Below are 26,601 nucleotides of genomic sequence, written 5' to 3' on the forward strand. Positions count from 1 at the left end.
TATAACAGACCAACCCACATACAACACAATGTATATTCTTAATTATCATTAATCTTCCAATCTCAAAAAAACAATAACATATCAAAATAGCCCCTAACCACAACATAGAGATGTGCCTGAAAGTCTTACAAACACCTACGAATATACCAAGAAAACCACATATTCTTCTCATAGGTTATCTCATACCATATTTTCATCCAAATTAGTGTCTTATACCAGCCCACACGCGACCACAACATCATCCATTCATATGTAAGAAAACCATGTTAATATCACCACAAGTTCTGCAACAGCCCACAAAATAAATTAAACCTCAAATTTAACCATTTAATTCCTTCACTCTCATCACATAATTCATGATAACAACAACCAAAATACTACTTAAACTTAATTCATCAATTCTAACCACAATAGCCCCCTTATACGATTTATCAATACTTTAACATCAACCTTCATAATTTCATAGATTCAACTTATATTTACACATTTAGAATACGTCTAAATCCTTACTAAAATGTGTAAAAAGATGATTAGACCTTAACTTAACAATTTGATTCCTCAACTTGGCTGAAACTTGATGACTTCTATTAACTCAATTTTGCTGCTCCTAAGATCACCCCACATTGCTATATACTTTCTAAAGGGTGGGATTACCTTGTAAAAATTAGTTTTGGATCACTAATTAGAGCTACAAGTTCAGCCAGCCATAGCCAAAGATTCAATTCTCTCTATTTGTCTATTTCTCAAAATGTGGAAGATGAAAGAAATGAGGTCTTAGTCATTACTAGGCTTATATATATTGTCCATGTGGAGTTGACATTTTTCCCACTATCCTTCATACACCAATTAGGTTCTGCCATGTGTCTTGGTGGGGCCCACTTAGTGATCTAATTAATTTAATTAATCTCAATTAATCCATAATCCCCACTTAATAATCTAGACTAATTAAAATTTATAACTAATTCGTGTATTAATTAAAAATGGGAACAAAAGTCTCTATCTCGTATCCCAGAATAATCTTGTCCACTACTTTAAGAAAGTAGGTGCATCACCTCGTTAATTCCTGCCACAAGTTCATAAATAGTTGCATCACCTACTTGCCCTTTTCATTTAAATATAGTCCACACATTCTAAGTAGGTGCATCAGCTACTTAAAGTAGGTGCATCACCTACTTGTTCTTTTTAGTAGGTTTGCAATTCATCTTACCCTTAAGAACCTGTGTGATCCTTTCTACTTAAGCTAGATGTGTAATCAAGTAGCTCAATTATGTAGGACATCCAAATTAGTAGCTTAAGCAAGTAGGTTGACTACTATGATAAATTATTTGGCCTCAACCCTTTCAAATCCTTCCAAACCTATTTCAAACCATCACTACTCACATAAAACAAGTCTATGCAAAATATGGGGCATTACAACCTCCCCTCCTTAGGATCATTTGATAACATCATGGATAATATGGATCATATGGAAGCTTTAGGGGAGCTTAAAAATATTCCAATGTACAAAAGTACAAGATATAACAGATATTTTGGATCTGATGGAACTCATGAAATTCTCACACAATATCAGATTCTCTAGATGTTGACCAAAGTCAACTCTTCAAACAAAAGCTTCTAAAAAAGGAAAAACTCATACAACTCACTATTAACCACTTCAGGAAACTTGCCACCTATCCCATCACATCACAAACACTGCCTAGGGCACAAAATTTACAAAAAGCATACAAATTACCATGAGAGTCGTTACAACATCCATTACTAACAGGACTTTTGTCATTGAAAGTTAAAAAAGAGGTCATACCTTAAGGCTCAAAAAGGTAAGGATACCGAGTCTGTATATCAAGATCAGTATCCTAATGGCCTCATCAACCGAACGATGCCTCTACTAACCCTTCCCTGATGGGATCTTCTTAGACCATAGCTCCTAAACTCCCCATCTAGAATAGCCATAGGCTCATCCTCAAATGCCAAAGACTCATCAAACTGAACCAAATCCCACTAAAGCACATGAGACTTATCTTGAACATACCACCTCAATAAAAAGAAATTTTAAATAGGTTGAAAACCCTCTGGAGGCAAGGGTAACGTATAATTCACCTCCGTAATATGCCTCAAATCTCAAAAGGGCCAATGAACATAGGGCTAAGCTTTCCCTTCTTCCTGATTCTCATCACGCCTTTCATGGGTGACACTCTTAGAAACACATGGTCACCGACCATGAAGTCCAATGGCTGAACCCTCTAATCCGCATAGCTCTTCTATCTACTCTAGGTAGTACAGACTTGCTCCTGGATCATAAGAACATTATCCATAAAATCCTGCAATAGGTTGGTACCCTATGGCCTAACCTCAAAAGCATCAAACCATCCAATCGGAGATAGACATCTCATACTATAGAATGCCTCAAATGGAGACATTTAAATACTCGAATGGTAATTGTTATTTTATGCAAAATTCACCAAAGCTAAGAACTAGTCCCATTGACCTCCGAAATTAATCACATAGGCCCAAAGTATATCCTCTAAGACATCAATAGTCCTCTCAGACTGACCATCAGTTTATGGATGGAAATATATGTTGAGATCTACTCTAGTACCCAACTCACGCTGAATAGACTTCCATAAACACAAAGAGAACTAAGTACCACGATCTTAAATGATGGACACTGGGAAAATATGAATATATCCATATGGTAGATCTGAGTAACCTCTCCAAATTGTTGGAAGTCTAAACCGATAGAAAGTAAGCAACTTGGTCAATTGATCCACGTTGACCCAAATAGAATCAAACTTACCATGAAGTCCATAGCTATCCTCTCTTACTTCTACTTTGGAATGGGTAGCCGCTAGATGAAACCACGTGCCCTTTGGTGCTTGCACTTCACCTGCTGATAGTTCAAGCACCTAACCACAAATGTTTCAATGTCCTTCTTACTCCCACAACACCAGTAGTGTTGCCTCCGATCATGATATATCTTCGCCACACCTAGATAAATAGAGTATCTCAAACAATGGGACTCCTAAAAAATCAACCTAACTAAATCTTCAACACTAGGTGCACATATATGACCCTTTATCCTCAAAACACCATCAGGATCTAAAGTCATCTTCCTAGATTGGCCGTTAAGAACCCTATTTTGAATCACCCTTAACCTTGGGTCATCAAACTGCTATGCTCAAATCTACTCCATCAAGAAGAACCTAGCCTTCACACAATCAAGCACCCTACTAGATTTATAAATATCAAGTCAAACCATTTAGTTAGCTAAGTACTCGATATTTGAAGCCACAAATCTCTCCTCTATGGCTGGGATATCCAAACTCCCAATACTTACTATTTTTTAGCTCAAGGCATCTGCTACTATATTTTCCTTTCCTCGGTGATAAAGGATCATCACATCACAGTCCTTCAGTAACTCCAACAACCTACATTGTCTAAGAATAAGGTACTTCAGGCTAAAAAAGACTAAAGACTATGGAGATCAATGAACACGTTACAATGAACTCCACACAAGTAGTGGCTCCAAATCTTCAATTTGAAGACTTCAACCGCTAACTCCAAGTCATAAGTGGAGCAGTTCTTCTCATGAATCTTTAGTTGCCTAGATTCATATAAAATAACTTTGCCATGCTACATCAAACATAACTCAAGCCAACCCCGGAAGCATTATTGTATTCTATAAACCTATGAACCTTTAATGGGAAAGTTAGAATCGGAACTCAAGTCAACAAGACCTTGAGATTTATAAAGCTCATCTCAACCTCATCGGTCCAGTAGAAAGGGACATTCTTTAATCAAAGGTGTTACAATCTAAGAAAAACCCTTTAACAAACCGCATGTTGTAGCCTACAAAACCTATAAAACTTTAAACCTTGATAGGAGAAGTAGCCTTATCCCAATCATGAACTACGTCGATCTTCACAGAATCTACCATAATTCCCATTCTTGGATAAAATATGTCTCAAGAATGCCACAGACTTAAGCTAAAACTCACACTTAGTAATTTTTTATACAACCACTAATCTTGAAAGGTATGGAGCACAATCCTTAAATGTTGTTCCCTACTCCTGGAGGAGACTAAAATATAATGAACACTATCATAAATGAGTCTAAGTAAGGCCTATACACATGGTTCATTAAATCTATGAACGTCGCTAGGGCATTAATCAAACCAAAAGATAAGACTAGGAGGTCATAACGGTCATATCAGACTCTAAAAGCCATCTTTGGAATATCTTCTGCCTTAATCCTTAACTAGTTGTAGCCCGAACTCAAGTCTGTGTTAGAGAACACTGCTACACCTTGAAATAGGTAAAATAAATCATCAACCCATGGCATGGGATACCTATTCTTCTTGATGATCACCTTGTTCTATTGATGATAGTCAATGCATATACATAAGGTAACATACTCCTTCACAAACATAATAGGAGTACCCCACGGAGACACACTAGGTATAATAAAACCCTTACCCATGAGGTCCTGGAGCTGCTCCTTAATCTTCCTCAACTAATTAGAGCCATCCGATATAGTGGAATAGAAATAGGTTACATTCCCAGCTCAACATCAATGTTGAATTCAATATCATGATCAGAAGGGAGACTAAGTAGATCAGTAGGAAAAATATCAAAAAACTCCCTAACTACATGAACTAACTTGATAGAAGGAGTGTTGGTACTAGTATCATGTGCATAAGCAAGGTAAGATAGATACCCATTTCATACCAACCACCACACCCTATGAAATAGAATCACACACCTTGGTATATGGCTACTGGTACCCATCCACACACTAAGAGGGATACCAGGAATGCACAAAGTAATAGTCTTGGAAAAGTAATCAAAGACCGCATGATGGTGAGATAGAAAATACATGCCTATAATTAAGTCAAAATCTACCATATCAAAAGTAATTAGGTTATCCCTAGTATTATACCCCAAGATGGACACCACACCTAATTTATACACTTGATCCACTACTAAATAATCATATATGGGGTAGCTATATACATAGGTAGAGTCAAAGGCTTACATAAAAAATCCAAATGTGTATCATAATACTCTAACACAAATGAGTAACTAGACTCAGGATCAAACAAATAATAAGCAGGATGATGAGAGATAGAGATTGTACCTATGATGACATCATCCAAATCCTCACGTCCTTCCTACCTTAAAAAGAATATATATGGCAGTGTCTACCTTGACTGTCCAAGCTGCCTAATACGGGACTACCTAAAGAAACCTAGGGACCACCCTTGATCCTCAATGCACCACCTTGAGTTGATTGAACTAGAGCTCAGGGGTCCTAAACATGCTAACCCTACTGCCTAGGAAGCAGCCTGAACTTGGGCATGTTTATGTTCCCAATAGCTAACTTAATACATACGTGTAGCCTAATTTGAGAACAAACTCCTTGAGTTTATTGAATTTTTAGAGTCTTTTATGTGTTTCTGAGCTAACCAACATGATTGGGTGCTTTCAAGGATAAAAATAGAAGAATAGACCTTAAAAGGGCTTCATCAACACATAAGATAGAAAGTCAAAGCTTAAGAGTAAAGTTGGAAAGCATAAGTGTAAATAAATCCATATCATTGAGATGTCCAGGAGTGAAGGCATTAATTTAATAGAAAGCCAAGTCTGCATCACGGAGTTGGCTAATGGCCAGTACATTTTTGCCAACAAGATGAAAGGTGCAGAATTGTGAAGGGATAAAACAAGTCCGCATCATGGACATCAGTGACAATTTTGATATCTTTTGAATTTCGATACTATAAATAGAATACTCATAATTTTTATTATTCATTTAGTCTTTTATTTGGAGAATACGAATGGGATACAGGATAAATGACTTATAGAGTAATTTTTCTCACTCTCTTTCATTAAACTACTCTTGGAATATTCATTAAATGCTTTGCTATTATGAATCAAATAATGAGTAGCTAATTTTCTATATTATAGGGTTGTAGCTACAAGTGATGAGATAAAGATTATTTTGCATTGGTTGAAGAGGGGTTATTGTTATTGATTATTCTTGCATTCTAGTTTTACTATTTTAATGTCTGGCCAACGTTAGGATATATCTATTGTCCACCATGAACTCGAGAGATGAAAAGGGATATAGAACAAGAAATGTAGGTAACATGTTCATTCTAAGGAGAGATACTTAGAATGATTCGTATATAGGATACTTGTGACATATACCTATATACCGTGTTTGATTGATAAATAAGAAGATAACTTAGTGCACCTTTGTTGATAAAAGTCTATCCCTACTCAATGATGTAGTTAGGTTGTCAAAATGGGTAGGAGATTAGAGGTCGGACCCTCATAATTATTTAATTAACCTTATAAATTGGTAATTTAATGCCCTATTGGAAATCGAAGCAAGAAATCATATGCTTTAACTTATCTTATTTTGCAACCTTGAAATATTTCTTAATCTCAATATTCTCTAGTAAAATTGAATCATCTGTTAGTAATCAGCCAATAGCCTTTATTTTAAAAGCATTAGTTTTAGAAAACCAATTTTTTAACCCTCTTGCACTAGCACATTTACTTAATTACATTTGGAATTAATTAGTTTTAAAAATAAGGTACTTTGTGTTCGATAATCCGGCTCAAAAGAGTCACTGTATTACTTGATTGACAACGTACACTTGCATCTACTGTAGGAAGCAACTAGTTTTTGGCGCTGTTGTCAGGGACCTTAAAATAGGTGATTATTTAATTTCAAGTCTGTTAATTATTTGTGCACAAGGTTGATAACTTGATCTTAGCTTTGCTTTTTGCAGATAACTTTTGTCACTACGCTGGAAAGAGATGCAAAGATTGTAGAGCCGTTGGCAGAGCCACAATGATTTTTACATCAATAAAGGAGACAAATGGCTCTGTAATATCCCATACCTCAGGTTGATTGTGAGCAAGAGGCTATATAGGAAGCAGAACCTATGACAGTGCATGATGTGGCAATCCTACTCACCATCAATGTTAAGTCCAGTATCAAGAAACTAGTACCTGGAGGTAGATTTGAGCTCAAGTAGAACATGGTGCAACTTTTGCACACTAATAGACAGTTCATGGGCTTACCACATGAGAATCCTCAATTCCAGATCCAAAACTTTCTGAAGATTACTGAAATATATACTCCTATAGGGTATTTGTAGACTATGTAAGACTCATTTTGTTTCCCTTCTCTCTGTTGGGGGAGGCAATGCGATGTTTCAATTTGAGCCAGCGAATTCCATCACTATATGGGATGATCTAGCAGAGATATTTTTTATAAGGTTTTTCCCCTTAAGAAACACAACAAAGTTGAGGAGTGAGATCGTGAGTTTTAAACATAAGGGAGGAGAAAATATATACCAAGCTTGGGATAGATTTAAATCCTTGTTGATTAGTCATCCTCATCATGACCAAACTAACGAGGTGATGGCACATACCTTCATTTAAGGATTTGATCCCAATACAAAGATTCTCTGCGATTTCATTGTAGGTAGACAAGCTTTGAATAAGACATATGCTGAGTTATATCCCTTTCTGAATCATATATCTCAGGGTAATTCTTAATGGAATGGATGAGGGTCCAGACAAGTAGTGCAGAAGATTACAGGACTTCTCGAGGTAGATATAGTGACATTAAAGATAAAACAAATTGCATCTATGCAAAATATGATGAGAACCCACAATAAAAATCTAACAGTGGGTCAGCAATAGGCCCTAGTGAATATGGTGAAACAGCAACCAACTTAGTGTGAAGTTTGTGGTAGAAGTGAGCATGTGTCTGAATATTGTGGGGTAAATCCAGAATTGGTAAATTTTGTTGGAAATACACCAAGGGGTTGGGGAAATCCAAATTATGGTAACTCCTAAAACTCTAATAGGAGAAACCACCATAACTTCTCATGGGGTGGCAATCAGAATTAGCACCAAGGGCAAAATCAGATAAGGCCGCACGGTAGTGGATAACACTATAATTAATAGGGCCAGGAAAGTCAGCAGACTTGTAAGCCAAGCAACATGAGCATAAAAGCTATTGTAAAACAGATTATGGCTGATCAAGCAAAGCTGGTTGCAGATAACTGTAACAATCAATTGGCCACCCAGAACTTACAAAAATAGTTTGAGAAATTAGGAAATGCACAGAACTCTCACCAGTAAGGAGGTTTTCCAGGTAATACTAACCCAAACCCAAAGCAGGTAAATGCAGTGACCACTTATAGTAGTCGCCCACTAGTGGAGTTGGCTCCTCAAAATAAGTCTACTGAGAAAAAAGGTAAAGAAAAGGTTTTTAATGAAAGAGAGCCAATCAAGCCAAAGGCTAATGATGAATCAGCATCAAAACCACCTCCTCTATTTCCACAATAGTTCCAAAAGAAGAAGGAGGACTAATTCTTCGAGAAGTTTGTCAAAATGCTTAAATAGGTACATATTAACTTACCTTTGATTGATATTTTATAGGGTATCCCAAAGTTTTCTGAGTATGTCAAGGACATTATGGCATACAATAATAGGTTGGCTGAGTATTAGGCAGTGGCACTCATTGAAGAGTGTAGTTCTAGAATCCTAAATAAACTCCCAGCTAAGCAAAAAGATCATAGGAGTTTCATTGTGCAGGTTACAATTGGAAGGTGAATAAATGCAAGAGGACTTTTTTATTTGAACATGAGCAACAACTTGATGCCCACATCTATGTTAAAAAAATTAGGACTGTGAAATCCCAAGCCTACCACAATATTGTTACAACTGGCAGATCACTTTGTGGCTAGGCCGGATGGTATGATTGAGAATGTCTTAGTCCAAGTGGGATCTCTCATCTTTCCCGTGGACATTGTCATCTTAGATTTTGAGCCAGACCTAAAAGTTGCTTTCATTCTGGGATGCCCATTTTTGGCAACTGGAGAGGAACTAATAGATGTGGCTGTTGGGAAAAGTCAATGAGGCCTATGAGAAGGTGGAGTTCTTTGATGTGTATAAGACAATGAAGTTTCCTGCTATCTATAAGGAGTTTTCTAATATTACTATTATTGATGAGGAAGTGGAAACAAGGCTTTTGGTAGAAAAGGACATCCTAAAGAGAGTGCTCATAGGTCAAGACATTGATGGTAATGGTAAAGCATAGGAATTGGCTAGTGTACTAGATATTCCAAATGTTAGCATGTCAAGAAAACACATGGAACCACTAAAAAGAGTGTTAGTTCCACCACCCAAGCCATCCATTGAGGAAGCTCCTAAATTTAAGTTAAACCCTCTCTTGTGTCATCTCAGGTATGCTTTCTTAAGCACTACTAACACTTTACTCGTAATCTTTTTTTCTTCTTTTTCTGAAATATTGGTGAAAGTATCTTTGGAGGTTCTAGAAAGGTGAAATAAATCTATGGGCTAGCAAATGGCTAATATCTATGGGATTCACCTAGCCTTGTGCATTCACAAAATTCTTATGGAGGAAGGACATAAGACAACGGCACAACCTCAGTGAAGATTAAATCTGATGATGAAGGATGTTGTGTGGAAAAAGGTTATTATATGGTTGGATATAGTCATCTTCTACCCAATCTCTGACAGCAAGTGGGTAAGTCCAGTTCAGTATGTGCCAAAGAAGGATGTGATGAGTATGATTACAAATGATAAGAAAGATTTGATCCCAATATGACCTTTTTCTGGATGTCGAATTTGCATGGATTATGACAAGTTGAATAAGGCTACCCAAAAAGATCATTATCTTGTCCCCTTCATAGATGAAATTCTTGACAGGTTGGCTGGGCAAGAATACTACTGCTTCTTGTATGGTACTTGGGGTAAAATTTGATCATACTTGCCCATGCAGATCAGGAAAAGACCATATTTACATGTCCATAAGGGACCTGTGCTTTAAAACTCATGGCCTTTGGACTATGTAATGCACCGGACACCTTTCAGATATGTATGATGACAATATTTCATGATATGGTGGAGGGTTTTATTGAAGTGTTTATGAATGATTTTTCAGTCTTTAGGGAGTCCTTTTAGCTTTGTTTGACAAATCTTGACAGAACGCTTGCTCTATGTAAGGAGAATAATCTAATGCTCAACTAGGAGAAGTGTCATTTTCTGGTTCGTAAGGGAATAGTTCTAGGACATAAAGTCTCAAAGCAGGGGTTAGAAGTGGACTGAGCCAAGATAGAAATGATATAGACATTACCTAGTCCAGTGTTAATGAAGGGTGTCTGCAACTTTTTGGGACATATCGGGTTCTATAGAAGGTTTGGCAAGGACTTTTCCAAGATTCCCTGACCCATGTGCAGTCTTTTGGAAAAAGAGGTAAGGTTTGCCTTTGATGAAAAATGTGTGCAAGCATTTGAGATGTTAAAGAAGAGGCTGACTAAAACCCAAATTCTAATAGCTCCTAATTGGAAGTTAACTTTCGAGCTTATATGTGATGTTGGAGATGTGGCAGCGGGGGCAGTGCTGGGACAACATAAGAAAAAGGTGTTTCACTTTATATATTATGAGAGTAAGACTCTTGATGCAGCGCAAACCAACTACACAGTCACTGAGAAGGAGATGCTTGCATTGGTGTATGCATTTAATAAGTTCAGATCTTATCTAGTAGGTACTAGAGTTGTTGTATATATTAACCATGCAACTATTAGGCTCTTGTTCAACAAGTAAGATGATAAGTCGCGGCTAATTAGATGGATCCTATTGTTTCAAGAGTTTGATATCAAATATTAAGGATCGCAAGTGCTGTGAAAATCAAATTGTTGACCATCTTTCTAGGTTAAATAGTTCATCACATGTTGGGGAGCATAGGCAGATCAATGAAGAGTTCTCAGATGAGCATTTTTGTACTTGGAGGAGAATGAATTGCCTTGGGATGTCAATTTTTTCAATTATTTGGTAAGTAGAGTATTCCCACTAGGCGCAACTACACAAAAGAAGAAGAGGTTGGCCTATGAGGCCCAATTCTACATGTGGTATGAGCCCTACTTGTTCAAGTAGGGTCTTGACAGGATGATAAAGAGATTTGTGTCCGAGTTAAGATGCGCCAAGTGTTGGATAGTTTTCACTGTTCACCATATGGTGGCCATAACGGGGGTGAGCGCACTACTCATAGGTACTCCAATCTAGATTCTTTTGTCCTACTCTATTTATAAATATTACAGGTTATTTGAAGTGCTAAGATCAATGCTAGAGGATGGGGTCCATATCAAGGAGACATGAGATGCCATTGAATAATATTCTAGAGTTAGAAATCTTCGATGTGTGAGGTATAGACTTCATGGGTCCATTTCCACCATCTTATAGAAACCAGTACATTCTAGTAGAGGTGGACTATGTATGTTTTTTGAGGCCATAGCTCTCCCTACAAATGATTCAAAGGTGGCAATAAAGTTTTTGTAGAGGAACATATTCACCTGGTTTGGCACTCCCGAAGCTTTCATTAGTGATGCAGGAAAACACTTCATCAACTAAATAGTAAAGAATCCTCTGACCAAGTATGGAATTCGGCATAAGGTGGCTACGTCATACCACACTCAAACCAGTGGTCAGGTTGAAGTATCCAACAGAGAGGTAAGGCAGATCCTACAAAATACAATGAATGCTCAGAGGAAGGATTAGTGTATGAAGCTGGATGATGCATTATGGGCATACATTGCATCCTACAAAAAACCTATTGGAATATCCCCAAACAAATTAAACTTTGACAAAGCATGTCACCTTCCAACGGAGTTAGAGCATCCAGCCTAGTGGGCCATTAAAAAGTTAAACCTTGATCCAGAGTTAGCAAGAACGAAAAGAATGGGGCAACTGCAAGATTTTGATGAGTTTAGGCTCCATCCGTATGAGAATGCCAAGTTATATAAGGAGAAAAAAAATAGATTCCATGAAAACCACATTGTTACTCGCACATTTGAATCGGGTCAAAAGATACTACTTTTTAATTCTAGACTTAGACTTTTCCTAGGAAAGTTGAGGTTCAAGTGGAGCGGCCCTTTAGAAGTTGTACGAATGACACCACATGGAGTAGTAGAATTGTAGAACGTGACAAAACAACCCACTTTCTTAGTATATGGTCAAGCATTAAAGCACTACTTCGAAAATGATATCAATCGAGAGGAAGAGGGCTTGGAGCTCAATAATAAATGAGCTAAGTTGAGTTGCGCCGCAACATTAAATCGGGTGCTACACAGAGGCAACTCATGATTTACTGCATTAGTTAGGATTTTATTCTTGTAATTTCGTTTTTAGGATAGGTTGCATTTTTATTTATTTTTTCTTGTAAAATTAGGCTTAGTTTTATTTTTAATTGAAACAAAAATGAAAAAAGGTGCAAAAATAGTGGGTATCGCGATAGGAGCACGTCGAGGAGTCGCTCCCTCACAATCATAAATGGGCCCCGGTAAGTAAATTATAACTTTTCATTTTCAAGTGCCAAGTAAAGTTTGTGACGTATCCGCATCGCGGACCTGGTCAATTTTTCAATTTCTTAAAGCATCATTTTATTTTATTCTTTAATGATACTAAAGAGTCGAGTACGCGACATATCTTCATCCCAGTTTTTGCTTTTCATTAAAAATATTAGTTTTAACATATTTTCTCCAAGTAACCCATTTCTATTTCCTTTTATTCCCCAAATCCATCTCGTAACCCCTAATTCCCCTCAACACAAAACACCGCTATTTCCCTCTCCCCAAAAGCCCTAAAATATTTTCTTCTTCCAATCTGCATCGCACTCTTGGTCTACAACAAGGTTTCTTTGTGAGTTCATCTTCTCAAGCATTCATGATATGTTTATCTTTACTTTTTCTTCTCTCTTGGCTGAATTCCATGGTAGTAGCATGAGGGGTGCGAATATTTTCACCCTTGCTCTTGATTTTTGGTCAAAAAATTATTCAAACTTTTCTATTGGAAGGAATTAACACTGGAATCTATTATTAAGTGCCCATTCTTTTTGAATTGTTAAGTCTAGAGTAGCATACATTTTTAATATGGGATTGTTAATGAGTTGTAAATGGGATTGTCTTGAATTCTTGAGTAGATTTAATAGGATACATTCTAAGTGATATGCAAAATTTAGATTGAGGATGTTGGGTTTCTTCATTGTAATGAAAAGGAAAAGATTGAGTAACTTTGTGGGAAGTATAATGAAAAGTGGCATTTGAGAATGTATTATGTTAAACCATTCTTAAAAAAAGGGGAAGTCTGAGTACCTTGAAATGTTATGCAACCTATGATAATATTCAAGTGTGGGGTGGTCGGTTGTTTGTTTATGTCTCTTTCTTGAACTCGAAAATTATAGGAACTTACTTATTTGATGGTATTGTGTAGGTAATCATATCTTGCAATCACAGACCATGTAAAGTTTCTACCATGAGCAACTGTAAAAGAGATAGAGGTCTTCTCAAAGTGCCGCCCGCACCTGCAGACCAACGTGGATAGTCATGCCACTATGGATTAAGGGCTGTAAGCCAAGCTGGGAAGAATTGGTATAAGCTCTACATTGCCTCCAAATACTTTCCTGATGTGCCAATTGATGATGACAGCTTGGCTAGGAAGTTCCCGCAAATTATGTGGCAACTCATAGAGCTTAATATGGGGTTCATATTTTCTGAACTAATGGAGTCTAACTTGCACATGGTTTGGGAGTTTTAGTTTAACTTCCAACTGGACACCCACACGCACTATGTCACAGTGCGAGGGGTGGATATTCCCTTGACTCCCATGGTGATTAATGAGATTTTAGGGACTGTTGAGCTTCCTACGGCTACACTCACAGGGCTAAAATTTCTCTCTCCATATTAGGATATTCGACACACTCTCTTTGGGTCCCAGTCAATGGTAAAATAGGTGAGACACAGGCATAAAATCTTCCACCTTTCCTACCCTTATGCCTACATAAATAGAGAGTCACGAGTTTGGGTCAAGATCATAATGCTCTTCCTCATTCCTAGGTCGCACTTCACATAGGTTACAAGAGACTGTGTATGCCTCATATACTCCCTAATGAAGGCTGTAAAGATTAATATTGGGGTTATCTTAAAGCTTTCCATGTAGAGGGCGAGGTTGTACCAAGGAAGAGGCTATGGTTTAATCACTTTGTTGTGCAGGATAACAGGGGTACCTAAAAAGCCCTTAGATTATATGGCACCTCTCACCTCGGAGTCCTTTGATGTCACCAAGATCAAAGGGACGGACACCTCCTATTGGCCAACCCTCACTTTGATTGAGCGGGCATGTAAGATGAATTGATTATGGCCCATATGTATGTGCTAGAGATACTCCGTCATAGGACCGGGTGACGACAATCCACCATAGAGGAATTAAGAGAGCGGAGAATAAATATTCGCTCAATGACCATGCAAAAATTGTTCTCAAAATTGGGCCCCCATTCTTCGAGCCAACATACAATGATGTCCCCATTGATAAGGAAAATTTATTGATCGAGTTCGATATTGAGTCCAATCATGAAGGGGAAAAGGTACAACATTTGGCACTTGAGGATCCCAACATTGTGGCAGAGATGGGTTAGTAAACAGAGAAGTTCCTCTACCTAACCTTGTACTTTATTTTGCTATTTTGTCGCATTGGGACAGTACTGCAGCTTTAAGTTTGGGTTGGGCGTGGGGATGATGCTTGTATGTTGTAAATACATTATCTTGAAGTTTTATTTATTTAAATGATTTTGTTTTATTTTGGGTTCCTTGGCAATTATTTTCGGTTCTTTGGCCATTGATAGTCCCATTAAATTGTACAAAAAAAGATTAGAGTGTCATAGGATTAAGTAATTCATAGTTGATTAACGTTGCCCTATGATGGATAGATGACGACCGTCCTAAGGATATACATCTTTAGTATATTTTTCTATATATAAGGTGTCTTGCTGGCTTTTAGATGTATAGGGCAAGTTTGAATTGTGAAAATCATGATATGTTATTGAGAGACTAGTTTGACACAACTAGGCTCTTTTATTTGACTCAAGGGATATATTCTTAATGTTAAATTCATGTGATTATTTTATTGGGATCCTGTAGTTGCCATTCTTGAGTTGGATATATCCATGTGTGCTAGTTTTTAATTATATGACATGATTATTTCTTCATGACTACAACTGTCCTTGTGTGTTTGTAAAGCAGAATAAAGAATGTGAAGTTTAGGAAGTGATATAGGCATATCTTTGATAGCCTTGTTCTTCTATCTTGTTTGATTGCATATTCATAGTTAACACCATTGATCCTTTGACTTGTTCTTTGGTAGACTCATACAATCCTATTCCCATTCCTTTATTAGACCTTGAACTTGAACCATAGCTCCTAAGCGCTTTAGGTGAACGAAAGTGAAGGAAAATGAAAGTGTAAGAGTAAGGCCCCGAAGTAATAATCATGGGTGCTTGAAAAAGCTCTAAGTTTTTTGTTAGGGAGTGCATAAACAAAACCAAATTTTGGTTGAAAATAATTCTATAGAATAAGAATAAAATGTTGAAATATCACTTTAAAAAATGATTGAGTGACTTAAAGAAAAAAGTGTAGTAAAGAGGGGAAATAATAAGGTTGCTAAGAAAATGTGAGAAAAGGTTAGATGTGGTGTATTTAAGCGCTTGGGAATGAGTCACTATTCATAAATAAAATGGTACCTACCCATTCCCTAGCCTACGTTACAACCTATAAAGTCCTCATTGATCTGAAGCTTTCGTATTCTTAAATTTGTGGCACATTACACTAGGGACAAGCCTATAGTTCATCTTAGGTAGCATAAGAAGTCTTTTGTGAGAGTGAGTGATTTAAATTATTTTTACCCACTGTTGATAAAGTTGTATATCTGTGAGTGAGTATGGGTACTTTCTTTGTGGTGAGGGAACATGTTCAATGAAGGTTTGGTAACTTTTTGAATTTTGACTGAATAATATACATGAGTTTTTTGCTTTATCGAATCAATTCTTGAGGTTAGGAGGTGTCGGACTAGTCATGCTTGTGGTAGAAATTTGATAACATGCTTGTGTAATGTAGAGCCTACTATACTAATCTTTGCATCCAAGTTTGATTGCCCTATACGAAGTCGTGTCAAAAGTCACATGCATGTGTATGGGAATTTGTTAGAGGACAAATAAAATTATAAGTGTAGAGTGGTGATCTTGGGCGTAGTTATGCGCCCAATACCCAATTTAATTCGTATTTGTAGCCAAGTTTGATAAAGAATTCCTTAAGTTTATTGCATTTTTAGAGTCTTTTGTCTGTTTCTAAGCTAACCAATATAATTATGTGCTTTCAAGGCTAAAAATGGAAGAATAGACCTTAAAAAGACTTCATCAAGACATAAGATGGAAAGTAGGATCTTAAGAAAGAAGTTGGGAATCATAAGTGTAGAAGATGAATTGGCAGAACAAAACCCGCATTACAGAGATGTCCCAGGAGTGAAGGCATTATTTTAATGGAAAATTTTGCTTAACTAGTGGAGTCCACCACAATTCTACATCACGTTCTTTGTTGTTGACCAATACATTTTTGTCAACAAGTTGAAAGATGCAAAATTATTAAGGAATGAAATAAGTCTGTGTCGCGGACTTTAGTGCCATTTTTGATTTCTCGCAAATTTCGAGACTATAAATACAATACTTTTATTTTTATTATTTATTCGGTCTTTTATTTGGAGAACACGAACAGTATCGAGGAAAAATGACTTCAAGGATTATTTTTCTCACTCTGTTTCACTTAACTACTCTTCAAATGTTCGTTAAATGCTTTAGTATTATGATTCAAACAATGAGTAGTTAATATTCCCTATTCTAGGGTTGTAGCAACAAGTTATGAGATATTGTTTTTATTTGGTTGAAGATGGGTTATTATTCATGATTACTCTTGCATTCTAGTTTGACTATTTTTAATACTGACCAATATTAGGATATATCTATTGTCCATCTTGAACTCGGAAGATGAAAAGGGGGATAGAACAAGGAATGTAGGGAATGAATTCATTCGAGGGAAAGAGACTTAGAATGATTTGTTTAACTGATACTTGTGACATATACTATATACCGCATTTGACTGATAAACAAGAAGGTAACTTAGTGCACCTTTGTTTATTTAAGTCTATCCCTCGGTCAACTAGGTAGTTAGGTTGTTAACAGGGTAGGCAATTAGAGGTTGAAAGATCATGATCATATAATTAACCTTGAAAATCAGTAACCTAATGACCTGTATGAAACTAAAGTGAGAAATCTTATGCCTAAAATTATCTTATGCTACAACCTTAGAATCTTTCTTAATCTGAATATTCTTTAGCGAAATTGAATTGTCTCTTAGTAATCAGTCAATAGTCTTTTTTTTGAAAGCATTAGTTTTAAACAACCAATTCTTTAACCCTCTTGCACTAGCACATTTACTTAATAGCATTTAAAATTAATTAGTTGTCAAGATAAGGTCCTTTGGGTTTGATAATCTAAACAAAAGAGTCACTATATTAATTGATTGACAACGTACACTTATGTGTGCTGTAGGGAGAAACACGGCTCCTACAATAATCCATGGAAAAGTGTCCCAACTTTCCATAATCGTAACAACCCCTACCAGAAGTATCTTGTTGAAACATCTCGACTGGAATAAAATGCCCATGATGGCAATATACCTTAATTGTGAACCTCAAGAAATATGACCCAGAGCCTCGCATCCTTGACCATTGTCACTCGCTAAACCACCGTCTATAAGCTGAAGGGGTTCCTGAGCTGGCCTACTAGGTTTAAACTGTTGTGGGTAACTTTTATCTGGGAAATGCCTACCATGAGACTGAGACCCACTGAAATCATCCTGATTGTGGGATCTCTTGTCACTGCCCTCATAGGCCTTGTGATGTATCCCATCAATGGTGCGTGCAAGGTAAACTATCTAAAGAAATGAACAACCTAACCCCACCATATGATATATATCCAACCAAATGGGAAATACCAACCCTCTAATGAATTTGCACAATCTCTCATGCTTTATCGATATAAGCATAGCTGCATGCCTAGATAGATCATGGAATCGTGTCTCATACTCAGAAACCGACATTGATCCTAGTGTTAGATTAGTAAACTCACCTTGGAACCGCTCCCTCAAGTTCTATTGTACCTACTTCTCCAAGAAAGCCTCGAAAAACTGAGCTTATGTCAATGGAGGTGACCCAGTTGGCCTACATTTAGGATAAGACCTCTACTATAACTTCGTTGGCCCATCCATCTAGAATGCAAAATAATAGACCCTATGCAACTCAACTAATATGAGGTTATGAAACCTATTCTGGCATCTAACAAGAAACTTGTGGGCATCCTCTCTTGTTGCACCTGAGAAATTGGGAGGAACTTACCTGATGAATCGCTCAACATATTATGATCCTCAGAAGTTATAACCGGCCTAACCGCAATAGGCTAACCAATTTTTACAAATAACTAAATCACTAGGTGAGGAGTCGTACTAGCAGATTACACACCTGGTATCTGCATACCATGTGCCCTTGCCTAGGCTGAATCCTGAGCCTCATCTCAAACTTGAGGTCTAGCTGAAGTACTACGCAGTGTCCCCACCTAGAACATACCCTCCATAGAGTTGAGGATCCTAGCCATGGTGTTTTGGAAAACTAACATAGAAAAAATACTAGCGGAGGTTGGACTGACCCCATAGAATCCAGTTGATGGTGATCCTGCTCAACCTCTATAGTGAGCTTAGGAGATAGTGCCTATTCTTGGTATAGAGTTGGTATTGTAGCTCTTTCGCTGCCCTGACCTCTAGGTCAACCTCAAACTCTGCCCCTAGCCCAGGCTCTATCTGTAGGTATAGGTTGCTCTCGCACGCCCGCAGATGATCTCATTCTAGCCATCTAAGAAACAATGAAACAAACAAAACTTAGAAGTTGCTAAAGTCAAGAATGCATGATAAGGAATAAGAAAAGTAAAGTATTTCATAAGAAGGCCCTATAGCCTCACAAAGATGGAAATGGACGTCATCATGTTGATTTGTGAGACTCTAGTAGACACTTGTTCTTGTACATGTTAGACCGGTAAACCTAAAGCTCTGATACCACATTGTCACACCCAAAATAGAATTATGATGGTGCCTACTATAAATCCTTCAGTAGGCATTCCTAAACCCAAAGCAGAAGACACAATACAACTAGAAATAGAAATAAAGATATACAGAATAGGGACCATAACATAGATATGTAAGTACAATCCAAAATATACAAAACGGGATCAAAAGTGATCGAGAAAGACAAACTATACAAGGAATCCAACCCCGGCTTGGTGTCACTAATATAAGAGCATTTATGTTTAGAAAGGATATATACATCAAGTCTGGCTAATCAAACTACAAATAGACAGATACAATAGTAGGAAAGGAACAACTCTCTGGACGCAAGGAGCTCACTGTTTCTCCCAATAGCACAAGCAAGTGAACGTGGTAAACCAAGTAATACAGTGACTCTTTTGAGCCAGATTATCAAACTCAAAGGAGTTTATTTTGACAATTAATCACATTCCGATGTAATTAAATAAAGTATGCTTATGTGAGAGAGTTGTAAAAGTGGGTTTTAGACTATAGACTTTAAATAATTAAAATTAACTAACTAGCTAACAAATGAGTCAGTTTAACACAAGGTTTTCCAAAATTGAGAGAAATCCCAAGGTTGAAGTACAAAATGAGTTCTAGCGTATTATTTCATACTTTAGCATTCAACAGGTTATCAAGTCACTGATTCATAAGGTTAAATTTATGATCATGGTCACTCGACCTGTAATCGCCTACTACTTTTGATAGCCTAACTATATCATTAAGTGGGGAGAGGCATGAACCAATGGTAGGGCATTAAGTTATCATCCTGCAAATTAACCAAATGACGCATATAGGTATTTTTCTATCCTATATGCGAAACATTCTATGTTTTTACCCTAGAATGAATATGTTCCTCACATTCCTTGTTGTATCCCTCCATTTGTATCTCGTGTTCAAGAGTGGAAAATATATGTATCCTCATGTTGATCAAGTATTAAAATAAAGAAAACAAGAATTCAAGAATAACTTATATAACAACCCATCTTCGGCCAAAGATAATCAATATTATACCATAACTCATGGACACACCCCTAGAATAAGGGAAATTAGCCACTCATTGTTCGAATCATCATACCAAATTCTTAATGAACATTTAAGAGGATAATAAAATGAAAGAGTAGAAGAATCACCCACAAGTTTATCACAAGAGTCGCCCAAGTCATACTCTATTTGATAAAAATAGAATCCTAAATAATTAATACACTTGGGCTATTTATAGAGTCTGAAAATTGACATGAGCAAAATTAAGTTGTCGAGTCCGCATCGCAGATCTGTTCCCTCGCCTAAGGTTTTAAAAACTCTACTTCTTCTCCGCGATGTGCAGCTAACGCGGACTCCACTACCAAAAAATCTTTGAAGCCAAATTGGTTTGCCCAGGTCCCCAACGTGGAGATGCTCCCACTTCATGCATTTCACAATTTTGCAATCCATCCTTAGCACATTTAAATCTCCATTTTCAATGTAGCTTCAACTTTTGTCTCTTTTTAGCTATTTTCTCATGTGTTTCACCCTACAAACACCTAATCCTATTGGTTAGTGATGATACAAGCAAATGAATCTAAAAAGGCAATTAAAACTATTAAATTCACTCTGGAACTTAGATCAACATATGGAATAAATTGGCTTTTGGGCATATAAATACGCCCATGATCACCACCCCACACTTAAAGCTTTTTCCATACTTGAAAAAACCCACACTTTCAAGAATACGATGGCTCTAATAACTCTTTACTCAAAGCAGTCAAGCTTAGGCCACAAAAACCACATGGAAAGCGTATTTCACAACAAGCATGTTACCACATTACAAACACAAGAATGACTTGCTCTAAACCTTCTAGCCTCAAGAATTAACTCTACAATACCACAAAATCATGCATATTGCTCGTTCAAAAAGTCATATAAGTTACTAATTCCTTATTTAACATGAGCCCTAACCACAAGAAAACACCCACATTCATTCATAATTATAGAAATTTAAACAATAATGAGTGTAAGAATCAAGTTCTGCTCGCTTTCTCCAAAGAATTCTCATGCCACCAAAGATGAACCATAGGCTTGCCCTTAGTGTACTGTGCCGCGAATTTAAGAATATGGAAGTACAAGATCAAATAGGTCTTTATGGGTTGTAATATAGGCTAGGGGATGGGTAGATACTATTTTTGGCTATGAATAGAGGTTCCATTCCCAAGCGCTTTAATACATCACATTTCTCCTTTACAAACCTTGTTTTTACAACCTCATTCTTTCCCCTCTTTTCTTTCTTTAGCCCTATTTTAAGCTACTTTAAACGTTTTGCATAGGGAGTTCTCAATTTATTCTCTCTTTTTTTCTTTTCTTTTTATACAACTTCTACCTTCCTACTCCCTAACAACAAGCCATAATCTTTTCAAGCACCAATAAATCATGTCTCGGGCTTCACACTTTCCTTTTCTTTTCCTTCAATCTCTTTCACCTAAGCGCTTAGGATCCTTGGATCAATTTTAAGGTCCATGGAAGGAATAGTAATAAGGTTCATATGAGGCTACCAAAAAAAATAAGTCAAAGGCTCAAAGGGGTTGACTAAGGATATGCATCATGGCGGGTCCAAAAGAGGGTATAAAACAAAGCTATCCAAGAAATGATTATATCACTTTCTCAACTACATAATCTTTATTATGTTTTACAAACACACCGGCAAGTTTTAGACCACAATCACTAGCATAGAATGCAGCAAAACCTTTCACACATGGAACATATTCAAATCAAGACTGATTACTATAGACTCTCAACCAAATAATAGCAAGAATTCAAAATAAAGTATATGTCACATTAGTCAAATAAAAGCGACTAAATGTCTCAAATTATGGTCATTCCATTTAAAATCATATCTTTCAAAATTGCCTTATGAAGTTGTATAGCTTTAGCAAGACATCTTACTTAAATACACAATAATGAATGCATACTCTTAGGAAGGTCATCACCCATCCATCATAGGGCAACGTTACCCAACTATGACTACACACAATCCTACTAGACACTACTCTTTTTTTGTATTGTTCAACAGGACTATCCTTAACCAAAGAACCGCAAACAAATTCTAAGGAACCCAAATATAAATCAACATCTAAAAAAACAAAAACATAGTTATTTACAAGATACACAGGAAAGCCCCACCCCACACTTAAAAGCTTAGCTCTATCCCTAATGCTACAACAATTATAAATGTAAAATAAAGGTAGGATGGAGAACTTCCCTATTTAGTCCGCCATCTCATCCTCGCTCCCTTTTCTTTGAGCATTCACTATTTTCTTTAGAATCTGGTTTACCTCATGATCGAACACCTCTACTTGTCTGCTTGTTTGTGGGTGGTATGTTATAGCCATCTTGTGATGGACCCCATACTTAGCCAAATGATTGTTCACCAACTAATTGATGAAATGATTCCCTCCATCACTTATTATTTTTCGTGGAGTCCCAAACGGAGTAAATATATGTTTTTTTGAGAACTTAAGCACCACTTTGAAATCATTGGTGGGAAGAGCCACTGCCTCAACCCACTTCAACACATAGTCTACTACCATGAGGATATATTGGTTGCCATTGGATGGTGGGAAAGGTCCCATGAAGTCAATCCCTAGACGTCAAATATGTCAACCTCTAAGATGTTGCAAAAGGGAATCTCATGCCTTATGGATATACTTCCCAACCTTTGGCATTAATCACAGCTTCTCAAATTACCTATAGCATCTTTGAATAAAGTAGGCCAAAAAAAATTGATTGGAGCACTTTGTGAGCTATATGTTAACCTCCATAATGATCACTATATGCAGAAAAATGGCAGTTGTCCAGCACTTATCTCACATCTGATTTAAGAACACATCTCATCATTATTTTTTCTGGTCAATGTTTGAATAAATAAGGCTCATCCCATATATAGAATCGAGCATCATAATTTAACTTTTTCTTTTGCTGGGTAGTTGAAGCGAGTGGAAATACCCTACTCACTAAGTAGTTGACAATATCTACATACCAGGTTAATTCAATCACCTATAGAGATAACATTTGTTCATTGGGGAACTCTTCTCGAATCTTCCTTTACTCCCCAACATGCGTCGAACTCTTGAAGAAGTAAAATCTTCTTAATCAGTCGTGGTTTTGAATCCTTCTTACTAAAAAGGTACCTGATAGCTGTATGGTCAGTATACAATAACTTTAGTCCCTACCATATAAGATCTGAACTTCTTAAATACATAGACCAAGGCTAGTATATCTTTCTCTGTCACTATGTAGTTGGCATAAGCTACATCCAGTGTCTTGCTCGCATAGTAGATAGAGAAAAATACTTTGTCCTTCCTCTGACCTAGGATTACAATTCTCCAAGGACTCAAAAGCTCTAATCATTGCTCATCAAAGTCAAATTTCACCTCCTTTCCTAGTAGACTACACATAGGCCTTGCGTTATTAGAAAAATCCTTGATGAATTTTCTATAAAACCCGGCATGACCAAGGAAATTTCTCACCCTTTTTACAGATATTGGATTGTGTAGCTTCTCAATCACCTCTACCTTTGCCCAATCAACTTCTAGAACTTGCTTAGAAACCTTATGGCCCAAAATAATCCCTCCTTCACCAAAAAATGTCATTTTCCCTAGTTCATGACAAGATTAGTCTCCTTACATCTTGCAAGCGCCCTGTCTAAATTCTCTAAACATCAATCAAAATACTCCCCAAAACTTGAGAATCCATCCATGAAGATCTCCATAAAGTCTTTGACCATGTCATAAAAAATGGTCATCATGCATCTTTGGAGTATGACATAGTCCAAAAGGCATAAGCTTGAACGAATATGTCCCATAATGATACATGAATGTAGTATTTTCCTGATCCTCTAGAGTAATTATAATTTAATTATATCCTGAATAGCCATCCAGAAAATAGCAAAACTCCTACCCTGCCAACTTGTCCAGCATTTGAACAATGAAAGGAACTTCATAATGATCCTTCCTCGTGGCCTCATTCAATTTCATGTAATCCATGCATATGCACCACCTTGTGACTGTCCTTGTTGGAATTGGCTCATTAATTTCATTAGTGATCATTTTCATGCCTCCATTTTTAGGCACACACTAAATAGTGCTGACCCACTTATTGGCAGAGATAGGGTACATAATCCCTACATCAAGCAACATAATGACCTATTTCTGCACCACATCTTTCATAATCATATTCAACTGGCATTGAGGTTGTGTTATGGGCTTGTGACCTTCCTCCATGAATATCCTGTACATGCACAAGATTGGGCTAATGCCATATAAATTAGACATTTTCCAACTTGTAGCCTTCTTTCTCCTTTTTAGTACCTCCAAAGATGCTTCAAACAAAGATACAGAAAGGATTATAGGTAAAGTTTCATTAGCACCTAAGAAAGCATACTTGAGATAGGAGGAGAAAGCTTTTAGCTCTAATTTAGGTGCTTCCTCAATTGAGAGCTTAGCAAGAGGTCCCAAGACTCTATTCAATGGTTTAACATGCTTCCACAACATACTCATATTAGGAACATCTAGAATACTTGCCAACTCCTGAGCTTCAGCACCCCCTATTATATCTTATCCTATTAGCACTCTCTCCAAAGGATCCTTTGCTGAAACATACTAAGCTTCTATGTATTCATCAATAACTGTCATTGCTTACATGTCTTCACAGATTGCAAGAAACTTTATTTCCTTGTAAATATCAAAGACCTCTACCTTTTCATGGGTCTGTATTGTCAATCTACTAGCATCCATATCAATCAATGCTCCTCCAATTGCAAAGAAAGGACGTTCCAAAATGAATGGAACTTCTGGGTCAGGATCAAAATCCAAGATGACAAAGTCCATGAGGAATATGAGAGTTCCCACTTGGACTAAGGCATTCTTAATAATACCATCAGGCATATCTACAGAGTGTTCTGCCAGTTGCAACATTATAGTAGTAGGCTTTGGCTTTCTGAAGACAAGTTTCCAAAACATGGATGTAGGTTTCAAGTTGATACTTGCACCTAAATCACATAAACCTCTTGCATTGATGCACTTACCTATCATGATTTGCATCGTGAAACTCCTAGGATCTTTCAACTTGGTAAGTAGCTTATTTTGTATTCTTGAACTGCACTCCTCAATGAGTGCCAGCATTTCATACTCAGCCAACCTACTCTTGTTAGCCACAATATCTTTCACATATTTGGCATATTTAGGAATTCCCTGCAAAATATCAATCAAAGACAAGTTAACTTGTACCTACTTAAGAATTTCAATAACACATGCTCTTAACATATCCTCTAATGTTTGAATGGTACGCTCGTCTCACCATCTATTTGTGGGTGAAAATTTGTACTAAGCTTCACTTGAGTACCAAGAACCTTTTGGAAGGATCTCCAAAACTGAGTACCTCAATCCGAAATGATAGACAATGGAAAATCATTAAGCTTAACCAACTCTTGGATATATATAATCTAGCATAGTCCTTGGCTGAATATGAAGTTTTAACAGGACAAAAATGAGATGACTGAGTCATTCAGTCAACAATCGCCCAAATAGAGTCATGTTGTCCGCGAGTAACAAAGTCCATATTCAAGGCTTCCCACTTCCAAGTAGGAATCTCAATGTCTTGAGCCAAACCTCCCAATTTTTTATGCTCAACATTCGCTTGTTGACAATTAGGACACTTAGCCACGAATTCAGCAATATCTCTTTTCATGCCATTTCACCAATACACTTCCCTCAGATCTCGATACTACTTTGTGGAATCGGGATGAATAAGATACCATAAACTATGAGATTTTGACAATATCATATCTTTCAAGTCATCTACATTTGAAACACACAATCGGCCTTGATATCTCAAAACACCGTATCCCCCTTGGAAGAAAGCCTCAATAGATTTTTTGGCAACCGCTTTCTTCAATTCCACCATAGTAGGATGACTATCTTCTTTGCCTTTACATCAGCCACAAGAGGTTATTTGAAACAATCTTGCACAATAACACCACCATCTTTGGAATCAACTAATCAGATACCCAAACCGGCTAATCTATGCACATCAAACTAACTCTTTCTTTTCATCCTCAATATGAGCAAAACTATGCATGGACAATCTACTAAGAGTGTCGGCAACCACATTTGCTTTACCCGAATGGTATAGCACACTAATGTCATAATCCTTCAACAGCTCAAGCCATCTCCTCTGTCGAAGATTCAAGTCCTTTTGAATGAACACATATTGCAAACTCTTTTGATCGGTGAAAATATCCACATGGATACCATACAAGTAGTGTCTACACAATTTCAAAGAAAATACCACCGATGCCAACTACAACTCATGAATCGGGTAATTCTTCTCATGTGCCTTGAGTTGCCTTGAAGCATAGGCCATCACTTTACCATTTTTCCTTAGCACACAACCAAGACCAACTCGTGAATCATCACAATACATAATGAAACCATCAGAACCTTCTGATAAAGTCAACACGAGAGCGGAGGTAAGCCTATCCTTCAACTCTTGGAAGCTTTTCTCACATGCCT

General features: G+C 37.1%; 1 protein-coding gene and 1 non-coding gene across 2 annotated transcripts; both read right to left on the reverse strand.

Moving 5' to 3' along the window:
• Positions 1-7,310: 7,310 nt before the first annotated feature.
• Positions 7,311-7,417, reverse strand: LOC129904837 (small nucleolar RNA R71). The gene has a single exon (XR_008770508.1). It is a non-coding gene; the product is annotated as a small nucleolar RNA R71 (small nucleolar RNA).
• Positions 7,418-24,726: 17,309 nt separating this feature from the next.
• LOC129903677 (uncharacterized) lies at positions 24,727-25,993 on the reverse strand. Its single transcript, XM_055979218.1, has 2 exons — positions 25,892-25,993; positions 24,727-25,281 (listed from the first exon to the last, which is right to left on the reverse strand). The coding sequence occupies exons 1-2, from the start codon at positions 25,991-25,993 to the stop codon at positions 24,727-24,729; spliced, it is 657 nt and encodes a 218-aa protein (XP_055835193.1).
• Between the last annotated feature and the right edge of the window lie 608 nt (positions 25,994-26,601).

The sequence above is a fragment of the Solanum dulcamara genome, chromosome 9 (genome assembly GCF_947179165.1).
Source record: "Solanum dulcamara chromosome 9, daSolDulc1.2, whole genome shotgun sequence".
Lineage (NCBI taxonomy): Eukaryota > Viridiplantae > Streptophyta > Magnoliopsida > Solanales > Solanaceae > Solanum > Solanum dulcamara.